We start from the raw sequence: 22,288 nt of genomic DNA on the forward strand, positions 1-22,288 counted from the left end.
TAGAACACAACTCAAGTAATGCTCCCCCTTTCTCATCAATAACAAATTTGATGATTTGTTATGAAAAGTATGTTTGGCTGAAAAAAAAAAAAAAAGGTGGAAAACAAAATGCCAAAGGAAAAGCTTATTTAGGAATAAACAAATGTAATCATGAAAGCAATGGCACATTTCTACTCCATTTAGCACTGTGTGAAACCTCATTGTGCCAGGCTGATGCAGCTACAAATCTCCATCTCCCAATGCCTTGCCATCAGCCAGACCAAGTAGTGGCACTGTTACACCTCTGTTTACACAATAAAAAAGCAAAGCACAGTCTGTTTCACAGACAAGTCCCTCAAAATGGGGGCCAAAAACTCACCTGTAAGGCTTAAAAACTCAAACCTGCAGACTCTCAGACAGGCTCTAGGCATCTAGAGTGTAACAGGAAGATCAGGACTTTTCTGTGATACTCTACAAAAAATATAGGTCAGTTAATAGTACATATAGACTCTGGCACTTCAGTTTCCTGGTCACCCCTGATGTTAACAAGTTTTAACAAGAAATGTGAGACTCCACCAAATTCATGCAGGCAGTAAACAGCTTTGAAATTAGTGTGAACCAAATTTCCTTGAAAAGGTACATGCTAGAGAGAGACAATTACAGAGGAGCCAAGCAGATTTATATCAACTGGTTTAGCATTAAATCTCTTCAGAGCATTTAAAAACATTAAATCGAGACCTTATTAAAAATTCAGCAGATTAATGACACTTACATTACTCAATTCAATCTGTAGTTTCAAACACCACCAACATCACAGTTCTAAGTGTAATTAAATAACTAGTTATCATTTTAGGGAAAATTTCTGGAGACACACCAGCAAGCTTGATAAATTCAAGTCACTCACCTGCACATGGGAATTCTAGCACATAAATTTTATTCTTCTCTTGCCTTTCTGCACACAATGAAATATCCTGATAGGATTACATTATAAAACAGTTCAAATGAAGGAGAAAGCTCACAGAAGGCTTCACTTCTATGGACTAGTTAATCATAATTTACTGGAAACTTTGCACTTTTATGTTTTGGCTTGCTAATTTTTTGAACACAGACACTGCAAGTCTGAGGGGTTTTGTCTAAACAGTAGATTGCCAGTTTTGCATTAAGACAGTAAGAGCTTTTATTTTCATTTTTGCTTAAGATGAAAATATCTAGTCCTTTTGCCACAGGCTGCAAAGCACAGGTACATTGCTTTCTAAGGCACTGATCTGCTTTCAGTCTCTTTTCAAGAGGTATTTAAATATGTGGAAACACCATCCATGGTGCTATTTTAAAGCAAACACTAGAATGCATATTTAGGATCTGGTGCTTCGTCAAAAAGCATACTTTTTAGTAAGTCAGTGCAGAATGAAATATTTAATCCTGGTCTTTCTAGAAGCGAAAATAGAGATAGCTTATAATAGCACGTACTTTGTAGTGGAATTTCTAGAACATGTAAATATCTCCTATTTCCCCAATAGCTTACAATATTAGAAATTAAATACTCATATATTTACAGTGTTCTCCTGTCTCTAGCTTTCCCAGCCTAGCTGAGAATATCCTGTAGACTGTGAGAACATGCAATTCTTCACACTGGGGGTGATGAGACACTGGAACAGGTTGCCCAGGGAAGCTGTGAAATCCCCATCCCTTCAAGTATTCAAGGGCAAGCTGGATGGGGCTCTGAGCAAACCTGATCTAGTGGGAGGTGTCCCTGCCAATGCAGAGGGGTTGAATCTAGATAATCTGTAAGGTCCCTTCAGACCCAAACAATTCTATGATTCCGTGATGATTCTATGACAGCGAATCACTTAGTATCAGCCAAAATATAGTAGATACATGCCTACACTAACTAATTAGAAGAAACAAAAGTCATCGTATCTGCATGGACATGTGGTTTAGTAAGAGGAGTACAGGAGTGGGAAACTGATTTTCCACCGAATGATACATAATTTGGCGATTTCTTTCTTGGCTTTGCTTCCTCATCTCCAAAATTGGGATAATGAGAGATATTTGATCCTGTGAATTCCAGCCCAAAAAGGCAAGTATACAAGAAGCATAACTAGGACTGACTGCTCAGCCCTTTTTTCTTCATCATCAATTGCAAAAATCCCATGGCTTTGGAAAGGCCATGTTAATCATGTGTTAGTGCTCCTAACATCATGTTGCTGTTTTAAAGCCCAAGAAATCATACATTTTCTTTATTGCCTCTTACAAGACACCTTATTTAAAGTAGGACCTGATTTTTTTTCTCCAAGAAATGTAGATTTAAAGCATTTTTAAACATGGTGGCTTTTAAAGCGTCTGGGAGACTTTGATCCCCTGCTGCCACTAGGGAAAAATACAGAATTATCAGAGTCCAAAATCTAGCACTAAAAAATAGAGGGTAAACTTGAGTTTATGGGGTCATTTTCAGGAAATCACAGGCTAGTCCCACCTAACACCAGCATCACATCCTTCTTTAATAAGTAGCATTAAAAAATTTATGGGATTAAAGTACCAGGAAAAGATAGCAGAGTCCCCATGATGCCTGTGCCTTGCCTGGTGTGCCATTCCCTAACCCTGGATCTCTGCCGAAGCAGCTGCTCGTTGATACAGACCTCCCCTTCCTCAGGTAGGGTCATCAGGTATACACACTATTTGTGTTTTTAAGCACATCTGAAACAGAGACAAATACTCAAGTTGCTGGCTACACTGATGCAGCTGAAGCAAAAAAAGGATGGACTTTTTTTCCTCCCTATGCATACCCTCTGATTTCACAGCTCTTTCTCTACTTAGGATGGCAGCTTGTTTGTGGTGATTAGTAGTTGGTTTTGTTGGGTTTTTTTGTTGGTTTTTTTTTTTTTTTTAATCGAGTCAACAACTATAGACCAACTTAAAAAGGCAAAACGTAACAGAAATACAAGTGATGGCTTTTGTTATATGACGGTACAGACTGTTACCAAGTAGGGCTTCATGTCATGTAAACCTAAGAAAAGGGAGGGAGAGGAAAGGGAGTGAAGTTTTTCCATAATTTATCAGCCACACAGCCTACTCTTTGCCCCCACAAGCTATTTCAGAGATCTATGGATGCAGCATCTGCAGAAGATTTTTCTCTCATTAATACTTTCAGCCACAGTGATCCACAACACTAAATTTACACACCACTAATGGCTGTGAATTATTTTTTTCTGTGTGACCCCAGGAGTGCTTAAAAAAATTCAATTATTTTCCCTTTCTGTCATAGCAGTGTGCAACAAAGTAGCATACAAGCACTGAGCATTTACTGAAGCTCGTAAGTTATTGATGAGACTTTTAAAAACTAAGCTGACAAGCTCAGTCCACTTTTGGGGATTTAAATAATTATATTTTAGGTACAATTTACTTACTGTTCTGCTGCCCATGATCAACTTTTAAGCCAACACTGCATGTATACACTTCTGTTTTAACCTGAAGCCATCCAAATTACTCTACAAATGCAGTTTCAAGCAAGAGCAGAGGCCTCCTGAAAGACATCTCAGCTACGTGTTTTAAAGCAGTGGGTAATAATCAGGTGAAAAGAACAATACTCATCAACATGTCCTTACATTCCTATGACTGATCATTTGTGCATACAACAACAGCACCTGAAGGACTAGAGACATTTGCCAGTTGTTTGATAGACAAGTGTAATTTGGGCATTTATCCACTCGCCTGTTCTTGCGGAAAAGCTGTTTCCAAACTGCTGCAGAAACCCCTGGACACACCAGGGTACTCACTTTCAAAGCCTGTGTGCATTTTCTATTACCTGACACAAAAACAACATTGTGTTCTGCATTAGACTGCAAAAAACACGCCCTTGAAATTTCTCTGTCCCAGGAGCAAAACAATCACCTAAAAGTCGAGTGCTCTGTTCCCTCTAAAGGGAAACACGGGAGAGGAAAACAATGCACATACAAAACAAGACGGACTGAAGGGAAGTGAGTCAGGGTTGCTGGAAAATATTTACTTGCCAATTTGAACACAAAGGAATCTCAAGCATTCCTCACCATCACTTCAGCAAGGCTGGCGTAGGTCACTGGATTTGTTGCCACAGGCTATTTAAGGTAAAACTCTGTCATATTTATCCTCCAGAAGCAAGGATAGCAGATGCAGGAAGCCTGATCCTCCCAACTCTGTCAAAATTGGGTCATGGGATCTTCAGCAAGTCATCCCACTTGTGTGTCTTGGTTTTCCCTCCTAATACCTACTTATGCACTTAATACACGTGTGCACAGCTGATAGACAGCTGGAAAACTCCTCCAGAAGGTAGCCAGGGTGAAATGTCAGAGCTAGAAAGCAGCAGTGAAACATTTCCTAAAATTCTTTCAGATTAATACAATTCTTTAAGTAGGCACTGTGGCAGAGATGGATCACTGCAGCTCACCATGTCTGCCAAGCTCTGGAAGTTATAGGCACCCTGCAGCACCGTACTCTCAGGATATGGGAGTGATTCAGACTCCTGAATGTTGGACAAGGAAGGCAGCAGGATCTCAAGGGTGAAAGTGCCTTAACTTTAGGGAAAGGAAGGATCATATGAATCACAGTACTCTTCAACTCCTCCTCCTACACGACTCTGCTCTAGTGGACTCATTACCGGCTGAGGATGAGGTAATGCTGCTTTCTGGAACTCAGGAGGAAGGCCAAGCTCTCTGCACCACAAACAGGCTTTGCAAGTGAAAGCCACTGCTCAGAAGAACTTGTACAAACCAATCAGCCAGCATCTTACCTGCTCACAGCTGCAGCCTATGTGGGACCCTGGAGCAGGAAAAGGAACCTGGCACTGGGAGGTAGCCAAGGGTCCCTACTTTTTAGCCCTTGTGCTTGAAGGAGCTCTGCTATTAAGAGCCTTCCCCAGCCACAGCCCTCAGACTGGGAATGGAGATGCTCGAAATCTGTGCTGGAATACTGAAAGCAGCCACAGTGCTATAGGCAGCACCTCATGCCTGCAATGAGATACTGCTGATAAATAGCAATAAAAACACTGCTGATGCAAAAGACAGCACGACTGATATCACTGGGTCAGACTGAAGATGGGCTTAATAAAATCATCTTGTATCTCCCATGGTCCTGGAGGTCTATGCCCAAGCAAGCCAGGAGTTAAACATACAAATTATAGTCTTTCTGAATACTGAAATGTTTTCCACCAGCATCAGAGGGGCCACAATTTTTATATCACAAATATGATTTGGCAGGATTAAATATGAAAATAATATATCAAGGATTTGTTATTGGAAGGGAAACCATTTGCAGCACACAACAGCCCAAAAGAAGAAAAGCCTGATTGCTGTGATGAATAATGCATATTGCCTATGGTACTAATTAACCTCGTACTCCAGTAAGATATTATGGAACAATAAGGCTAATTTGAATGTGGCCCGACACTTTTCCCAATGGCATCTAAAAATCAGTCTTTGGAACATGTAAAATTTGAATTTGTTAAACCAGAAGTCTTTGCCTGATAAAATTTTGGATATTTTTGTTTCTCTGTCTTCACAGCTCAAGCTGTTTGCATGCATGTATACAATGCAAAACACAGAAGGGGACTCCACAACCAGAAATGGTCCAGCTTGGCTTTCCACAAGCACTCACCCATCTGCCAGTAGCACACAGGCAGTGACAACGTGCCTCTGACCAAACCCCACACCACCTCTGCAGACTTGCATGTCCTACCAACATAACTGCAGCATGACTGTTCCACAGCCTCAGTTTCTCCCTTACCAGAGTGGCAAAATGCTTACAAGCAGCTCGCTGGAACTGAACTCTGGATCTTTAAGCTAATGCTTTTATGTCTCCAACCTAAAAGCAAATGTGTCCACCTGAAAACACTAACTCTAGTTTGGGCTGGTCTTGCTTTTTTTTGTAAAAATACTAATTTTAGCCCAAAGCTACATGTGGTATTAGAATAAACACACATGCCACACTAAAAGCACTGTGTTTTCAGCTGTGTGCTGAATGTGCACAAAGTGCAGCAAATGTTTACTTGCACATACAGGCATGACTGAAGACACAGAAGGCATTGTGCACAGGCATCCTGCTAAACACCTTTTATAAGAGTGTACATTTGACTGTAAGTTTACACAGTCATGGGATAAATTTTTCAGATAATGGTGGCCAACTGCATTGTATATCAAGGTCTGATCTAGAATAGTCTTATCTTGCTGAAAAAAAAACAACTACAAACAAAAAACCCCAAATAAACAAAAAGACCCCAACAAACCACAAAACAACTAACCAAAAAACAGAAAAAAAGCAGACTTTTTTGCTGTCTCCAAGCACCCTTCTGCCCTGGGAACTGCTGGAAGGCCACCAAACCGAACAATACCTTACAATAGTTTGGAAGGGCAGGGTCTGGCATGGGGCACTGCCCTCCCCATCTGCCAATGCACACTTAACATGCTACAAGCCAGTGCGTGACTCTCTACCTTCCCCATCAGGATGACCCAGCTCTTGTCAATGCCATTAGCCATGCTCAGAGCTCAGTCAGTAACAGACTCATACAATCATTTCATATGTCCCCAGGCACCAGATTTCCAGCTGGCAGCCATCCCACACATCAGAGAGTAAAAACTCCATGCAGCACACCAGCAAAAAGGCACCACGAGTTGTCTGACTCGACTGCTGAGTATTGTGTTACCGATGGATCCAGGAGGTGAGAGTCCAAAAATATCAACGATGAGTGTGCAGAGCAAGAGTCAGTTGAGCCCACAATACCGCAGCAGCAGCTGCTTAGGGAAAGCTTCCTTTGATGCACTAAGTCCTGCAAGCTGGCTTGAAGGGCTGACATGCCATTTTAAACTGTAGTAAGAGTGAGGAGTGACTCAAAACTTCTTCCCTACTCTTTTCAATCAAGCACAGTGGAGAAACCTGTGGATGAACTTTAGCATGTGTCCCTCTGCATGGCATGAGAAAAAGGCAACCAAAAAGAGTCAAAAACTCTGATATTTGGGTGGTTTAGAGGAGACCAGAATCAAACCATTTGCTGAGAAATAGGTCTAATCTGAGTTACATCAACTATTATGAACTAAATTTCTATCCTATAGCCTGTGCTCTGCTGGCAGCCTGTGCAACATGAAATAAAATTATAGGCCAGGAAATAGTTGTTCAGAATGTATTAGAAAGGTGTATCATCTCCCTCCCACCAATGACAAAATCCCCACCAACTGCACAAAGCACAAGATCATACTGCAACTCACTTCTGACAGGAAACGTGCACCCAGATGTATTGGTCTGGCAGCACTACCCTGCAGCAAGGGCTTCAAGTGCTATTTCCCAGTTTTGCTAGCACAGACACCAACAGGATGGTTTCTTTCTCTCTCTGGTACTAGCTACACTCTCTATCTGGACCGAAATGCCTTTGCACATGAATGATCAATTAAATCTCCGGAGCATAAACTTGTCTTTGCATCTGCCTGTGTGGGCCCACAGTGCTCTGACCCAAGCTGCATCTGTAGGCATTACCCCTTCTCAATTCCCAGCTGTCAGCTTTGTTGGAGGATGCTACTGCTGTCACAACACCAGACACTTCACTTGTCTGGGCAGCAGCATGTCTGGAAGATGACTGCCCTGTTTTAGTGAAAGTATGCAAGACAATCACGGCCAGCTAAGCAAACTAGTTTTGACATATTAAATCATGCTTGAACTGTGAGAGCAAAGAAAAAGAATGTAAAAGCTCTTATAGGAAAAAAAAAAAAAGGAAAAAAAAAAGCCTTTACAAATAAATAAATAATACAGGCCAGCCCTGTGCATGGGAAGGGGGGAAAAGCTTCTATCTGATCCTGACTGAGGACTTTAGGTAGGCAGAGAGAGAAAGATTATTTTGTAAGACAGAGACCTCTGCCTTTTTCTGCAGAGGTTTGTAGCCTTTCCTTCTAGGATTATTATCTTGCCAATCACCTACTCTGGCACGGACAGGGCATCAAGTGCTCAGGCCAAAAGCAGCCCCAAAACCAGGCAGGACAGGAGGAGTGAAATCCCATCAGCTATATGCTTACCCATTACCAGAACACTCATGTGCTTGTAAAAGACCTAACCAACATCAGACTAGGTACTGGAGGGTCCCATGACTGGTTCTGCTGTGGTACTCTGTAAGTCGTTAACCATTTTTACCTCAAATTCCCTCTGCAGACACTTTGTGCTAGGGATTTCTTCCTGCAGAGATAATACTCAATCTGCTGCAAGTCAACCATTGCAATGCAGGAAATCCCACCAGCACAGGGTCACTGGGCATCCATGGACCTTGACAATTAACCATGGCATCTCCCCATCATCCTGAACTTTTTGCTCCCTGCTGTGGATCTCTTCCAGTAATTAACATGCCCAATTGCCTTGGACTTTCACTAAGAAAAAGCTGGCTCATGTCCCAAGATCCCATCATCACTGGTGCTTCTCAAATCCACACAAGGGCCCAGCAGTACTGAAGGCCACAGTCCTGGCTCCATCACTGCCTGGGTTGCAGGCTATCTGCAAAGCAGCTCAGAGCTGGGAAGCTGCAACCCACAGGCTGCTTCCACCGAATACCAAATTAGCACATTCCCCAATTAGGGAGCAGCTTTTTCTTTGGCTCTGCAGTAATTAAAAAGCTTCCTTTCCAGGCAGCCTTCGAAGGCAATGCTGTGACCTCTGTCACTGTTGCAATGGGATGACAGACTCTCCAGCTCAGCACAAGACCTCTAATGCATTATTTGGGGAATTAGAACCACAGCAGAGCAACCCTTATGACCACGCGGGAGGCAGCCATTTCACTTGGTGGATGGTAACCATGACTCCGGAGCTCAGTAAAGATCATGTTGGTTCCCTAGGCAGACTGACTTTTTTTCAACCAATACTAGTCACACATGTGCAGGGGGACTGGAAAGTCAGCTGGGGCAGGGGATGTTTTTTTTAATCTATGTGCAGAGGGTCTGGTACTCAATAACCCTGTAGCTTTGGCAGTGAATGGAACCTTCGGGCAGAGATAGACACCTTTGGCACAGCTTCCACACAAGGAAGAAGCTGATGTGAGAGTCCTGCTCAGAAAATGCACCTCCAGGCCAAATGTTTGTTGTGTGGGGTCTTTGTGTTTTGTTTTGTTTTTTTGGTTTTTTTGCAAACTTAATTCCAGTTCTAGAGGACTGGTAGAACTGTTGACGCTTCCTCTAGAGCTGAATGATCTTACAAGGGGTTTAGGTTAGTCTAAGACCATAAAAAGAGCACATGAGATCAAGTACAGCACTGACACCCAGAGCCCTGGTTCAGGCTCTAGCCTCTGGCTGGCACTGAACAGCTCAGCCTCTGGCCCAAAGCTGTCATTTGTTAACTGGGGAACTGTGACTCTGACCTTTTTCATAAAGTAAATCCTTAAAGATCCAACAGAGAAAAGACCTTTGCATGACCCAGAAACATTTTTAATAGTCCATATTAACTATTTATTTCTTCACATTGAAACAGTCACTTCTGAAGTGCCAGCAAAACTACCCACAAGCCATTCAAAGCCCACCATGAGGTCCTGGCTCAGGATACACTACTAAGTCTCACCACAAGGACGGGGATGTCCCAAGCCAGCACTGCTTCCTGTGCCAGGCTGGCCAGGCAAACCTGCTGCTGGAGCTGAGCCCACCACCCTCGTCACTACAGGGGGCTGTACAAGGATGCAGATAAAGACATTCTCCTGATGTGTATCCCTTCTGCTTCCAGGAACATAACCTCAGGTGGTGCAGGGAGGCATGCAGACAGAGACAGCCTTGTTGCAACGAGCCAGTGGATTTGTCCTGATAATGCTGTTGAGCTGCATCTCTTAGAGCCTGGATATTCAGGGGGGCAGATATTTCCTTGGCCTTAACTTGACTGACTGTCATTTACAGTGAGAAGAAAGTCATCACGTTAAAACCTAATTATTCAAATTTCACTTGTTTTTTTAAGGACATTGTTTATTTATAAAGACAGGCATACAAAAGTAATAAAGCACATCCACAAATATGGCATTTTCTCTTTTTTTTGTGGTATATGGTTTGGGGTTTATTAACACCTAGCCTTGCTCTTTGTGTTCATTCCAGTCGTAACAACCTCATAGACACTCTGAGGAAAACAAAAACTGGAAGCACACAACCTTAGCCAGGTGTTGTTTGTGGATACCATCATGTCTAATTAGGTTAACTTCTTCAGTCATAGAAGATGAGCAAACTTCCAGTGAAATAAATGGGCATCTCTGTTTCCATAAAGAACAGATTCACTTCCTTAAACAGACATCTGTGTTGCAGTCTCTTTGCTCTTATTGCAATCTACTGAAGACTTACCTTATACAAGATACACATTTATTCAGTTAAAGAAATGAAACAAAAAGAAAGCTGCAAATCTGTTCATACAAGGAACATTTGTAGCCTCCTCTGTGAAGCCTGGATTTAAACCTCAGTTTTAACCCAAAGGAAGTTAAAATGGTCAACAGGTAAAACATGCAGAGAGAAAGCTTATTATTGAAATGTCAACACATTATTAACTACTGTTAAATGTTTCTAAACATAATATTGAAAACTCAAAATTATGAGCAAAACACAACAGTACAACTTCATTTTGATATCCCATATAAATTAGGTCAAATTACAGTTCTGACAAATGAGCTCTTGGCAGTTCCAAGGGTTGCAGCCATCCTTCTGCTGAAGCTCCCCATCCAGGGATAGTAGAAGTCTTACTTGCCCCCAGGCCAGGGCATTGAGGCAAGCCCTCTGTTGGTCCCATCAGCTCCTGGGCAGACTATCCAGTTCTGCAGAGCCAGCAGCAGCTTCCAGCATTGGGACAGAGTGGGCAACTGGAGACAGCCATATCTTAAATCAAGGCAATTAAGTTCACTGCATTGCCAACCAGCATTCGTAGCACACTTCAGTATTTCTCTAGAGTCCTTAACTGTTTCTAAAAACCACAAATAATAACCAAGCTGTTTCCAACCAATTGGAAGTTGAAGATGGCAATCAAAGGAACCTAACAGCACCATGGCTAATACTCCTTTTCTCCTGCAATACTTCTCCCATCTCATAATTTAAGATATTCCCTAAGCTACCAACAGATACCCTGTATTCAAAAGAATGCTAAAACCAAATAAAGTCAGTATGCAAGCGGGTATCAGTTAGTTATCTAGGACCAGAATAAAAAGCATGCCTCAAGACCTGCCACAAAACATCTTCTGTCTAAGCAGCAGACATGACCTGCACAGTTTACACTTCTGGAGCCATTTTCAAACCTTATTTTATTTGCACTGCACAATTTATACTTTGTGGGGAAATAAAGTACTCCTTAACTGTCCTTCTGGAAGGTGACTGCACAGCAGCCACAGTGCAAAGAGCAGTAAGGTTAAGCTGGTCCAAGTAATGGCCTAAAAGCATCACTGCAGAATGAGGAAAAATCTTCAGAGTCATTGGGGTTACGAGCATACCAGGCAGTGCAGAATGCTACAACTCATTAGCAATATTGTGCTACACAGACACAGTGCCTCCTATAGTGAAAGCAAATACACATGCAAAATAAAACAAAGAAGAGAGTAGTATTGCTCAATCCTGTTGCAACACAATTTTCATCTGTGGAAAACATTGCCCTGCTCTTGTTAATTATTTCAGCTGCAGAACAAACACCTAGATACACACATGCACACACCTCTCTCTACAGAATAAAACTCATTATCTCCCCAGCAACAACTACCTTTTGCTGCAATGTAGCATGTAAGTGATTTTCTTTACATTTGAAAAGATAATACACATTATGTGGCCAAAAATTCAGCTATTCTGACACTGGTTGGTTTTGTGCCTAATTAAAAGTAACTAGGCACTTCAGCTCATAATTGTATAAACACCTACCATGCTATACTCCCAGACAATTTGGTTTTAATCAGAAAAATGCACAAGAAGTATGAATGATGAGCAAAGAACTCCCTGGAGAGGAAACTGTGTTTCCAAATCCAGTATTCTCCATATACTGAGTATTTCCATCAACATTTTCCTTGCCATGTAATCACCTCCCAGTAGAACAATTAAAAAGAGGTATGGTTTGGGTTTTTTTATCCTTAGATTTTCCTTGCTTTCCACTCCACCACACAGGTGAAAGCACACTTGCCTAATTCACCTGAACCCCAGCTGGGAACTCTCTCACAAAACAGGCAGGATTTAGCAGTACACTGTATATCAGTAACAAGGAGTTAGGAGCAAGAATTCAGTTGATCAGAGGCAGAGAGGCAGGCAATCACATTAGCAGGGGGCGTTGAACAAAAGTTGCCCCCTTCCTGCTCCTGCATCAGATGCAAAAACAGAAACACTGGCTACTTAGGACCAGAAGCTCAAGCTCCAAAATAAGGTTACCTGTGCAGCAGCACGTTTCCATTTCCTATAAATAAGGGGACAGGGAAGGGACCGGCTGAGCTACAGCTCCGTGTCACCTGAGGAAACCAGATCCAGTGAATTTGTTATAAACAGGTTTTTTTTAATTGTAGTATCAGCTATATGTTTCATTCACAAGACAAGCCTCTGGGATAGCTGCTGTAGAGACACAGAAACACAATAGCTGTCAAATGTGGCTCTGCATTCACCTCCTTTGCAAGCCCTTAGTTGCCTCCCAACCCTCCACAGACCTTCTGCTACCCACCAGCCAAGGGTCACTACTTCTGCCTGTCTGCTCCTGCACAGCTGCAAAAAACCACAAGTGTCTTCAAATAGCCTTCCAACAGCTGATCAAGAGGGGGGCAATCACTGCTCTGGGAAAGTGCCTTCAAACATCTGTGCTGATTGCACCACTCTTGGATGAAGATGAGTTTTGCCCCCAATCAGTCAGCAACAAAATAATCTGAGAACTGTTTCAGCACGTAAACTTCTGATCAACATAAGCTAGCTACCTATGTAAATTAGTTTTAATTATGTCAGAATAAAAGACTTGCAAACCCAAGGTTTTCCTGCAGCCTTTGTTTTCTGTAAGAAATTCTCATTTCTCTTGGCAAGAGCTCAGCTGAACTGCAACACAAGTAATGAACAATCAGCAAAAATAAATAGTTTTTTTGTAAACACGTTGAAGTATGTTCAGCAAAGGTGATTAATGGAAGAGTAATCAAACAAACATCAATATTTAAGACAGCAGAAGGGCTTGAACATTTTACAAAAAAAATATCTAAGTACTTTCTCTGGCAGCAATTCATTTTCAAAACCAGAAATCCATACCCCAACCCATCCCTCCCCTCCAGCCATCAAAGCTCTTCCTCAGGAGAAGGCAAGGGGTGAAGAACGATTTCACAGAGTTTTTCTCCACTACTTTGTCCACCTCTAATATCTGTAATCTTGTCCATACGTTGCACACAGCTAAAACCAGCTGTACACCTTCTTATGTCTCTTCAAGCAGCAGTATGCACCAGTTCTTCGAAAGGAGAGCCTTGTGACCTCCTGAACTCATTGCTCGCCTTTTCAGCTTGGGTCTCATCCAGTGCAGTTTTTATTTATTATTATTTTTTTTAACTCATATTTAATTAATCTGTGATCCAGCTCTAAAAGCAACTGAAAAGATACAGACTCTGCAAATCAATTACATCTACAATTACCACCCTGCAGCCTTCCAGTCACCAGCAGGACCTCGCCACTGCAAGTATATTTGGATCTCTTTAGCTTATGTTGTCAACATCTCCTCCTTTACAGTAGCATGGGCTCCAGAGCCTTTAAAGGCCTATACAGGAAGCAATTAATGCTGAAGTTACAATAAAACTCACCCATGCCAGTGCAGGAAGAAGGAAAGCATAGATCGGGGCAGATAAGACATTGATTGGCCAAACCCCCTAGTGGGTGAAGAAAGAAACTTCAGTGGCACTACATCAAGTTTTCCAGCATTTTAGGATCTGGCCCTCAACTTCAGTTGAATACTGTCCACTAAGGAGGAGAGCACCATTAGGAGACTTGAAATTGGCCAATCAGAATTGAGACTGGGCATTTTCCTCAAAGAACAGTTCAGACAGCATGCGCTGAGCAAAGGCAAAGCCAAAAGCTATTGGTCTTTAGTGGCACCAAATCACCACTCTGAAAACCAGCACAGAAATTCACAGAGCAACTGCTTTCATTTCTGTTATTAACTAGTACAGCAATTTATTATTGTGAATAATGAACCTTAATACTGGTCCTTTACAAACATCTCCCAAAACAGTCACAATTTACCTCCAGATGTCCCAGAGCAGTCACTGATAAATGGGCCGTGTTGCCAAAGGAGGTGTAAAAATCCAAGTAGTTCAGGTTTTTCACAGTAACTACTGCCTTGCTGCCTATATTAACTGAGAGAGGGAGCACATTATATATAAGGAGATTAGACCACATCATATTTACAACTTCAGTGTCACCAGCAAGAGCAAATGCTCAACTGGTACTGTCAGTGCCTTTTTCAAACACGAACCCTGCTGACAAGATGATGAATTCAGAACATGATTGCCAATTACTGATTTGTAGGCAGAAGGGATTTCAATAATTCCTGTATGTTTGTGAAGGTGACTAGGGTTTACATCACTTCTAATACGGAAGTGAAGTCTGCTCTGCTCAGATGTGAACTAGAACCTGGAGAAATTAATCTTTGCAGGACAAATCTTAATAAACAAAACCAGGTTTTTAAGGTTGAAAATTATTCCCAAAGCATGGTCATTAATAACCTGCTTATGCCAAAGAGAAAGTAAGCAGGGAGGCCACTTGCAAGATGCACTCAAGTGATTCACAAACCAAAGGTCAGAAGTTATTTAGGTGTTTGTCAAAGCTACTCCACGGAGAGCCAAGAACATCATTATGTCAGCCAGGAGCATGGAGTGCATTTCCTAAACACCAGTCAGGCTGGGAATAGGGGGGGGAGGTGGTGGAGCGAAAAAAGAAAGCCTATCTCCAAACACACCAGACCTTTCTAGATATTAACCTATGCTGCTTATGCGCTTCAAAGCTTAACTATTTTCCTAGAAAAAAAATCTCATCCTTGTAAATATAACAATATCCAAACCAGAAAGCATTTTACTCACACCAGATACAAGCATGAACTCCAAACAGCTGAATGCAGACCTTCCGAATGGCCCAAGGCTGAATGTCTCCTATTGACTTAGCATCTCAGAGCCAACCTGCAGGGAATGCTTGGCATGATGACCTGGGTTAAACACAGCACATCCAAATGGTGCCCTCAAACAGACTTTGCCGTAGGCAGTCAGATCCCAACATCCCATTGATTTGGTGATGGAATTTAGGGCTTTCCTACAGACGAGAATTATGGGCTTTAACAGCTCTAGAGCAATTAAAGTGATAAACTCCTCCTGAGGGTACGGGCTGTAGGTGAAGTATAAGAGTATTTTATGTGGTTATGCCTTATGACAGAAGTGCAAAGGTACATCACAAATCATCTTTATACTTCCAAACTCTGATCACACTCCTAACCAACACAGTCATAAATTGTGGGACCAGATGCTGTCCTCTCAATTGACTGAGAAAAACAAATTTAAAAAACAACCCACACCCCAAAATGGAAAGCAGAGCCTCAGATCACTAAGGTCTTCTGAAAGCACATCCTGGATTAATATCTCAACACTACCAAATATCCAACCACTCTACAGGTGCAGGAGGATCTTGAAAGATAGTCTCAGGTTTCTAGTTTAAACTCCAGCTTTTTTGTTTGTGGGTTTTTTTGTGGTTTTGGGTTTTGTTTGGATTTTTTGTGATCTTTGAGAGTGCTTTGAGATACCCCGTGCAATTGATGTGGTATAGAAGAGCAGGATTTGAAAGTTGTGTACTAATGGATGCACCCTTTTCCTCCAAAAATTCTAACAGGTGACTGAAGCCAGTGTCTAGACATAGCACCCAATGAAGCAGATCCTTGCTGATCTATCTGACCCACATTTGTGACAGGTTAGATTTCCTCAGCTTGGGCTGATGTTGATCTTACCTCCCCTTGTGCAGCATTCAGACATCAAGCCCAACTCTTCCTCCCTCCTAAATGGGAAAATTATACTTATTGGCACAGGAAAAGCAAAACCAAGTCAGATTTTGCTGTACTGATTACATCTGCAGAAAAAGGAGACTACCCTGGTCAAAAAGCACACTCCACATACTGTTTTCTAGAGGTTTCTCCAAAACAAACACACCTACATTTTCTCTCCAAGTCAACCCTTGAAGAGACTTGAACTATGTACTCCTAAAGGTCACGGTGTGTGACTGAGGACTAAAGCATCAAAGCCACAGTTTGCTTTGGGTATGCACTTACCTGTCCTTTGCACCAACAAATGTCTGGAGTGAGAGAAGTAAAAAAAAATGCAACACCAACCTCAGATGGAACAGAATTCCTCTGCCTTCCCCACAGATTATCAATTACTAAGTGGCTGCAAGTACAGGGCATTTAAGATGGGACTGATGACCAACATATAATAATTCTTCAAAAAAAAAAAACTGCGCTGAAATTTTTTTTCTTTCCACTTCTCTTTTATGTCCCAATAAGTTTTAAGCTTCTGGTTACATATGTACAATGGAAGGCCAAATTTTATAAACAAGCAAGTAATACAGCAAACCATAAATGAGATTATGACCCTTAAGAGTACGTTGCACTTACTTAAGAGTATTGTTTTTTAGGTCTTGAGCTTCAGATAGCCTAGATCTCTTGCACAAGCCCCCTCATGATTCAGGAGTCCTATACAGATCAGCAACTCAGGAACCTCTGCCAGCTACTTGTGTGAAAATTCAACTTTCATAAGGAGATTAGTGTCAAGTGCTCCCCGGATTGGTCCGAAAAAAGAAACCAAGCTTCTAAAACTTGCGAGGAAACCCCAATAATGAGAAAATAATAACACGAACCTATGAATAACAGATAAGATTGCAATCACCCAACAGTACAGTGCTCCAAAGGTAATAGTGGTGTGACAGATTATCCTTGTCTACAGCCCTGTAAGCACCAGAAAGACTTCTACATAGGTGTCAAGTCCCACTACATCCAGCCAAGGCCTCTTTCTTCATGCTGCCATGGTCATTCAAAGAATCTCAGTGAAAGTGAGAACCTAACCCATGTCAGCCAGGCATGAAGAACATGGAAGAGAAGAAAGCCAAGACTACACATCACCTCAGCAGCTTCAGCACAGCACCCTCCCTGCAGATCCTTACCTTGGCAGGTGTTGTTCTTCTCCTCGTACCCTGCCTTGCACAAGCACTTCCCGATGGGCACCAGCCATTCACCCTCAGCACTGCAGTGCATCTTTGGCGCCTCCTCAGTCACTGAGTGGTTGACACAGACGCCCGACACCTCTAGCAGCTGCGAGGAATCCGCTCCTGTGATGGTGTCAGGAAAGTGGGCCAGGTTGCGGATGACTGATGGGCATTTCTTGTAGTACACGCGCACGGAGACCAGGGCGATGCAGGCACCCACGTCCTGGAAAGCGAGGTAAAATCCCTTTTTTGACAGGGGCCCAACATCTCTCACCTCTGTGTTTAGCTTCATAACTCTGTCACCAAGGTCTAACTCTGTGAAGCTCTCGTCAGCAGCGATGGTATCGATCTTAATATACTGGTTTTCTTTGATGTTCCTCCCATCTTCATAATCTGACTCAAAGTAATACATGTTAAAAGTCTCTTTGCAAGTCCCAAGTCCTCCTGGAAGGCTGTTACAGTCCCTCAGGGTGAATTTGAGCTCAATGAAGATGCGGGATGCCCCTTCATTAGAGATCCAGCTGGTCAGAAGCCAGTTGTTCTGATTCTGTTCCATTACCTTGCATACTTGGTATGTGTGTATTGGAGCGTAGTTTTCATCCACCTCACCAATTTCTTCCCACTGTATAAAAAGGAAAAGTATTACTTTAAAAAAGTTACAACTGCCACAAAAATCTTAGCTTTCCCACCTAAGAGCACCTTGGGCTTCAGAGGTTCAGGAGGACTTTTAGGGAGAAATAATGTTTTAAATGTCAACGCTTTCCACTCTGGAGGCTTGATACATTCCTGGTAAAGGCAGATAAAACACTCTTTAGAAATATAAAAGAATGCTAGTTAAAACCTTTTGTTTCAGACATTTCAGAAGAGGGAAAACATACTGCTGGGTTTGTCCACTAGTACTTTGTAAGGGAACAAAACAGAAAAGCAGATGGGGCCCTGAGCTGGCGTCTTCCAATACATCCACACAGGAGAAAAAAGCTATTTACAATTCATCTGTATCAGCTCACCCAAGCTCCTTTCTACCACATCCTCAAATCACTGCCCAATGCATGAGGGTGACCACATTTCTCCAAGCTCTTCTCCCCCACCAAACAGCTTGCCAGAAAATCAGAGTGATACATGAAATAAATGGGCCTTTGATCTCTCCAAGTGTGCTAGTCAGGAGTTCCTGCTTGTGTGAAGAGAAGATTACTTCCAAGTAAACTTACAGGGCTCTGCAACTCTTGAGCTATTTGAATGCTACACAGGTTTTTAAGCAATGCTCCAGATAACTTCCTGCAGCTGTCTGTGGGAATTGCAGCAACTGTTTTTTCATTTTATTTTTGGCCACGCTTTGAAGTACATCACTTGGAATAGATGCTTTTTCCTGGTCCAGCACATCACAGTCAGTAGCACCACAAAAGTGTTTACAATACAGACCTAAGATCCTCAAATATAAGGTTAGGAAGTGTGGGTTAGGTGAGTGGACAGCAAGGTGAATTGAGAACTGGCTGGATGGCAGAGCTCAGAGGGTTGTGGTCACTGATGCAGAGTCTAGTTGGAGGCTTGTAGCTAGTGTGTTCCCCAGGGGTCAGTACTGGCTCCAGTCTTGTTACACATGTTCATCAATGACCTGGATGATGGGACAGTGTACCCTCAGCAAGTTTGCTGATGACTGAAAACTGGTAGGAGCAGATGATACACCAGAAGGCTGTGCTGCCATTCAGCAAGACCTGGACAGGCTGAAGAGTTGAGCAGAGAGGAACGTAATGAAGTTCAACAAACGCAAATGCAGGGTCCTGCACCTAGGGAAAATAACCCCTTGCACCAGTACAGGTTAGGGATTGACCTGCTGGAGAGGAGCTCTACAGAGAAGAACCTGGGAGTCCTAGTGGACAACAAGGTAGCCATGAGCCAGCAATGTGCCCTTGTGGCCAAGAAGGCCAATACCATCCTGGGAGTACATTAAGAAGAGTGTGGCCAGCAGGTTGAAGGATATTATCCTCCCCCTCTACTCTGCCGTAGTGAGGATACATAAGGAATGCTGGGTCCAGTTCTGGACTCCCCAGTACAAGACAGACAAGGAACTACTGGAGAGCGTCCAGCAGAGGGCTACAAAGAGGATTAAGGGACTGGAGCATCTCTCTTATGAGGAAAGGCTGAGAGAGGTTGGTCTGTGTAGCCTGGAGAAGCCTCAATTCAGAGGGGAACTTAGCAATGCTTAGACATATCTAAAGGTTGGGTGTCAAGAGGATGGGGTCAGACTCCTTCCAGTGGTGCCCAGAGACAGGATGAGGGGCAGCAGGCAAAAACTAGAGCAGAAAAAGTTCCATCTGAACATGAGGAAAAAATTATTTGACAGTGACAGAGCACTGAACAGGCTGCCCAGAGAGGCTGTTAAGTCTTATTCTCTGGAGATATTCAAAACCCTCCTGAATGCAATCCTGTGTCACCTGTGCTAGGTGAAGCTAATTTGGCAGGAGGGATTGGACTAGCTGATCTCCAGAGGTCCCTTCCAACTCCTACCATTCTATGATTAATGTTTCCTCTCCGCTTTTCACAACTGTAGTGTCACATTAAGAGATTAGATTAACCCACCTGAATAGAGCAAAGAACTTAAGAGAACAAGAGATGGTTTCAGTTTTGTTCCCTTTCACTTCTGACCTGCTCATCTGCAAGGATATAATTCCAAAAGCCTCTTCCACCCTTTGCTCAGCATTGCTGCCCACATTTAGTCACAGCTGCAGACACAGCACAAAGCAAACACAGAGAGCATAATTTAAAATTGCTCTGGTACAAAGTAACAGCTTAATTCCAAGCTGCATATCTTCTAAGGCCAAAGACCTATTTTCTTCATTGGCAATACAGGCCGACCTGAAGTTGAGAGTCTTCTCAACCCAGATGCCATTACTACAGAGCTGACAGGGGAGACACTCCAAGTCAACATAACAATTAAATGTTTTTAAGGGAAATGCTGTTCTTAAATTTTAAATTAACATGGCAGCAACAAGGGGCATGAAAACATAACCTGATGCTACAGTCCAAAATAAGTTCTAAATACCACCAGCAAAAAAAGCATTTTCTCTCCTTGCTGATCTGGGATGTGAAAGTGGGGACTTCTGCGATTTCAGCATGACATGCCCACCACGATAGCCAGAGTTCACAAGCACCACCAGTCTTCTGAGTGAGGAATCTAACCTTAAGATATTTTTGTCATGGTAAGCAGTATTTTAATTTCCAAAACTTTTTTATGTCCCTGGGCTTAAATCGGCCAGAAATGACTGCAGTGAAAGCTGGGCAGTTCTGTGCAGGATTCATGTCTTGCTTTGAGGAGAGGCAATTAACAATTGCAAATAGTAGAGCCATGGAGAAAACACACAGGAAAAGTATGCAAGACAGCACAAATCTGCAGCTAGCTTCTCTGTGTTCCAGGAAATTGACTGGGTTTACATACATGAGATTAAAAAGCAGAAGAACACGATTCTTCAACTACTGTCGTTAATTTAAGCACTAAATATGCTGTACATACACATGCTTCCAAGTGGATTAGTTTAACATGACACTATAGAAATGTCAAGTCTTACTTTTACCACAGTGGCAACTTCTCTTTTAAAGAAAAGGGAGGGTAACCCTCCACTCCCCTGGACCCAGGCAGAGATCCCTGCTAAATCAGCCTGGGGGACAGGTGAACACATCCCAGGATAGCCCAAGAAAGCTGATAATGACTTGAAATCTTGCAGGCTTTTTCTGACTGAGATTTAGTGGATCACTTGAAAAATCACACACATCAACTGGCAAATACAGAGATATGGAGAAGTGTTAACCTCCAGCATGAGGTGGTTAAAAGCATTTGAGGGCTGGATGTTGCTCAGAGCAGTTTTAACAACTGGGCCTGTGTATGGATTGCCACAAGGTACACAGTGTAGCTCCATACAACATTTAGGGAGTATGTAATGTCTATTTCTTACAGAGAACTGACATTTGCAGCAATATCATCAGTGACCTAACTTGAAGGCATACTGAAAAACATGAGTTCTCTTGTTTAGCACTTGCCAAAGCAATTTTCGAAGACCCAACCATCAGAGTTACAAAGTTAAGTTTACTTCCATTGCTGCTCTAGGAGCTGCGTTAGTGGGAGCACGTATAAAGAAAGCTCATTTGTTCAAAAACTAAACCCAGTGATTGTACTGGTTGCTTTCATGCACTGATAGTACTAAACACCACCGTGTGGAGGAAGGTCCAAGCATAAATACATCAACTGATCTGGAGTCTGATCTCAGCTGCGAGAAATGGCATGTGATCAAACATCTCAGGCTTTGGGATGTGCTGCATTTCCAGCACCGCACCCTGGATCACATCACCACCTGCCATTAAACCTAAAGCAATCACCAGAGAACAGCAGGAAAGGGGGATAACTAATGAGCAATGGCTGCTTATCTCAATATAATCCTCAGGGGAAAGCCAACCAGATTTTATCAGAATAGCCACTATTGTGCAAAATCTCTGCTCTGTCATTTAATCCCACCATCTTCTCTCCTATCTGCCTGTAAAAGTGTACCATTTGTTTCTCTTCAGCCAGTCTGCCTCCCTCCAGGGACTGCAGGCAGCCTGCCACCCTTCTGCTTTTACATACCCCCATCCCCTTCTCATGGAGGCAAGAGCCCCTGAGCCTTCTGCCTGGCCCCAGCTTCCCAATCACTAAAGACCTCATATAAGTATTTCAACCTACAAAGGAATGAACTGAAAACAGGATGAAATGCAGCGTTAATGAAAGAGAAAACTTGCCACATTGAAGAGACAGCATCTAGCTGAATATATTGGCATAAAAAAAAAAATCAAGCACAACTGAAAAACTGTAATATTAGAATTCCTCTCTGCAGTACATATTTTTGAGATATAAATCACCCCCATCTGCAGGATTAAAACAAAAATGCAACCATTAATGTGGTGCTAAATGTTTTCTCTAGGTCTTTAATAGCCCTAAGAAGGAAAACACAAATGTATTTCAATGGCCTGTTGTTAAATCATTTATAGAAGACCTATTTCTGAATCAGAAATTTCCAGTACGCTATTGCTGGTGAGTTAACAGTCATTAAAGACTGCACTCAGCTCCTGAACAGGAAGGATGCAATTCTTGCAGGCTGTCTGCCTATAGA

At 42.5% G+C, this 22,288-nt stretch overlaps 1 protein-coding gene across 15 annotated transcripts in view; it reads right to left on the bottom strand.

Annotated features, from left to right (window-relative positions):
- The window catches only part of EPHA5 (EPH receptor A5), a 194,596-nt gene that overhangs the window by 135,296 nt on the left and 37,012 nt on the right, over nucleotides 1-22,288 (bottom strand). For all 15 annotated transcript variants that reach the window (XM_051616979.1, XM_051616984.1, XM_051616980.1 and 12 more), the window contains exon 3: nucleotides 17,112-17,775. In XM_051616979.1, coding sequence (XP_051472939.1) covers nucleotides 17,112-17,775 — 664 coding nt within the window. The remainder of the gene's footprint in view (nucleotides 1-17,111; nucleotides 17,776-22,288) is intronic.

The sequence above is a fragment of the Apus apus genome, chromosome 4 (genome assembly GCF_020740795.1).
Source record: "Apus apus isolate bApuApu2 chromosome 4, bApuApu2.pri.cur, whole genome shotgun sequence".
Classification (NCBI taxonomy): domain Eukaryota; kingdom Metazoa; phylum Chordata; class Aves; order Apodiformes; family Apodidae; genus Apus; species Apus apus.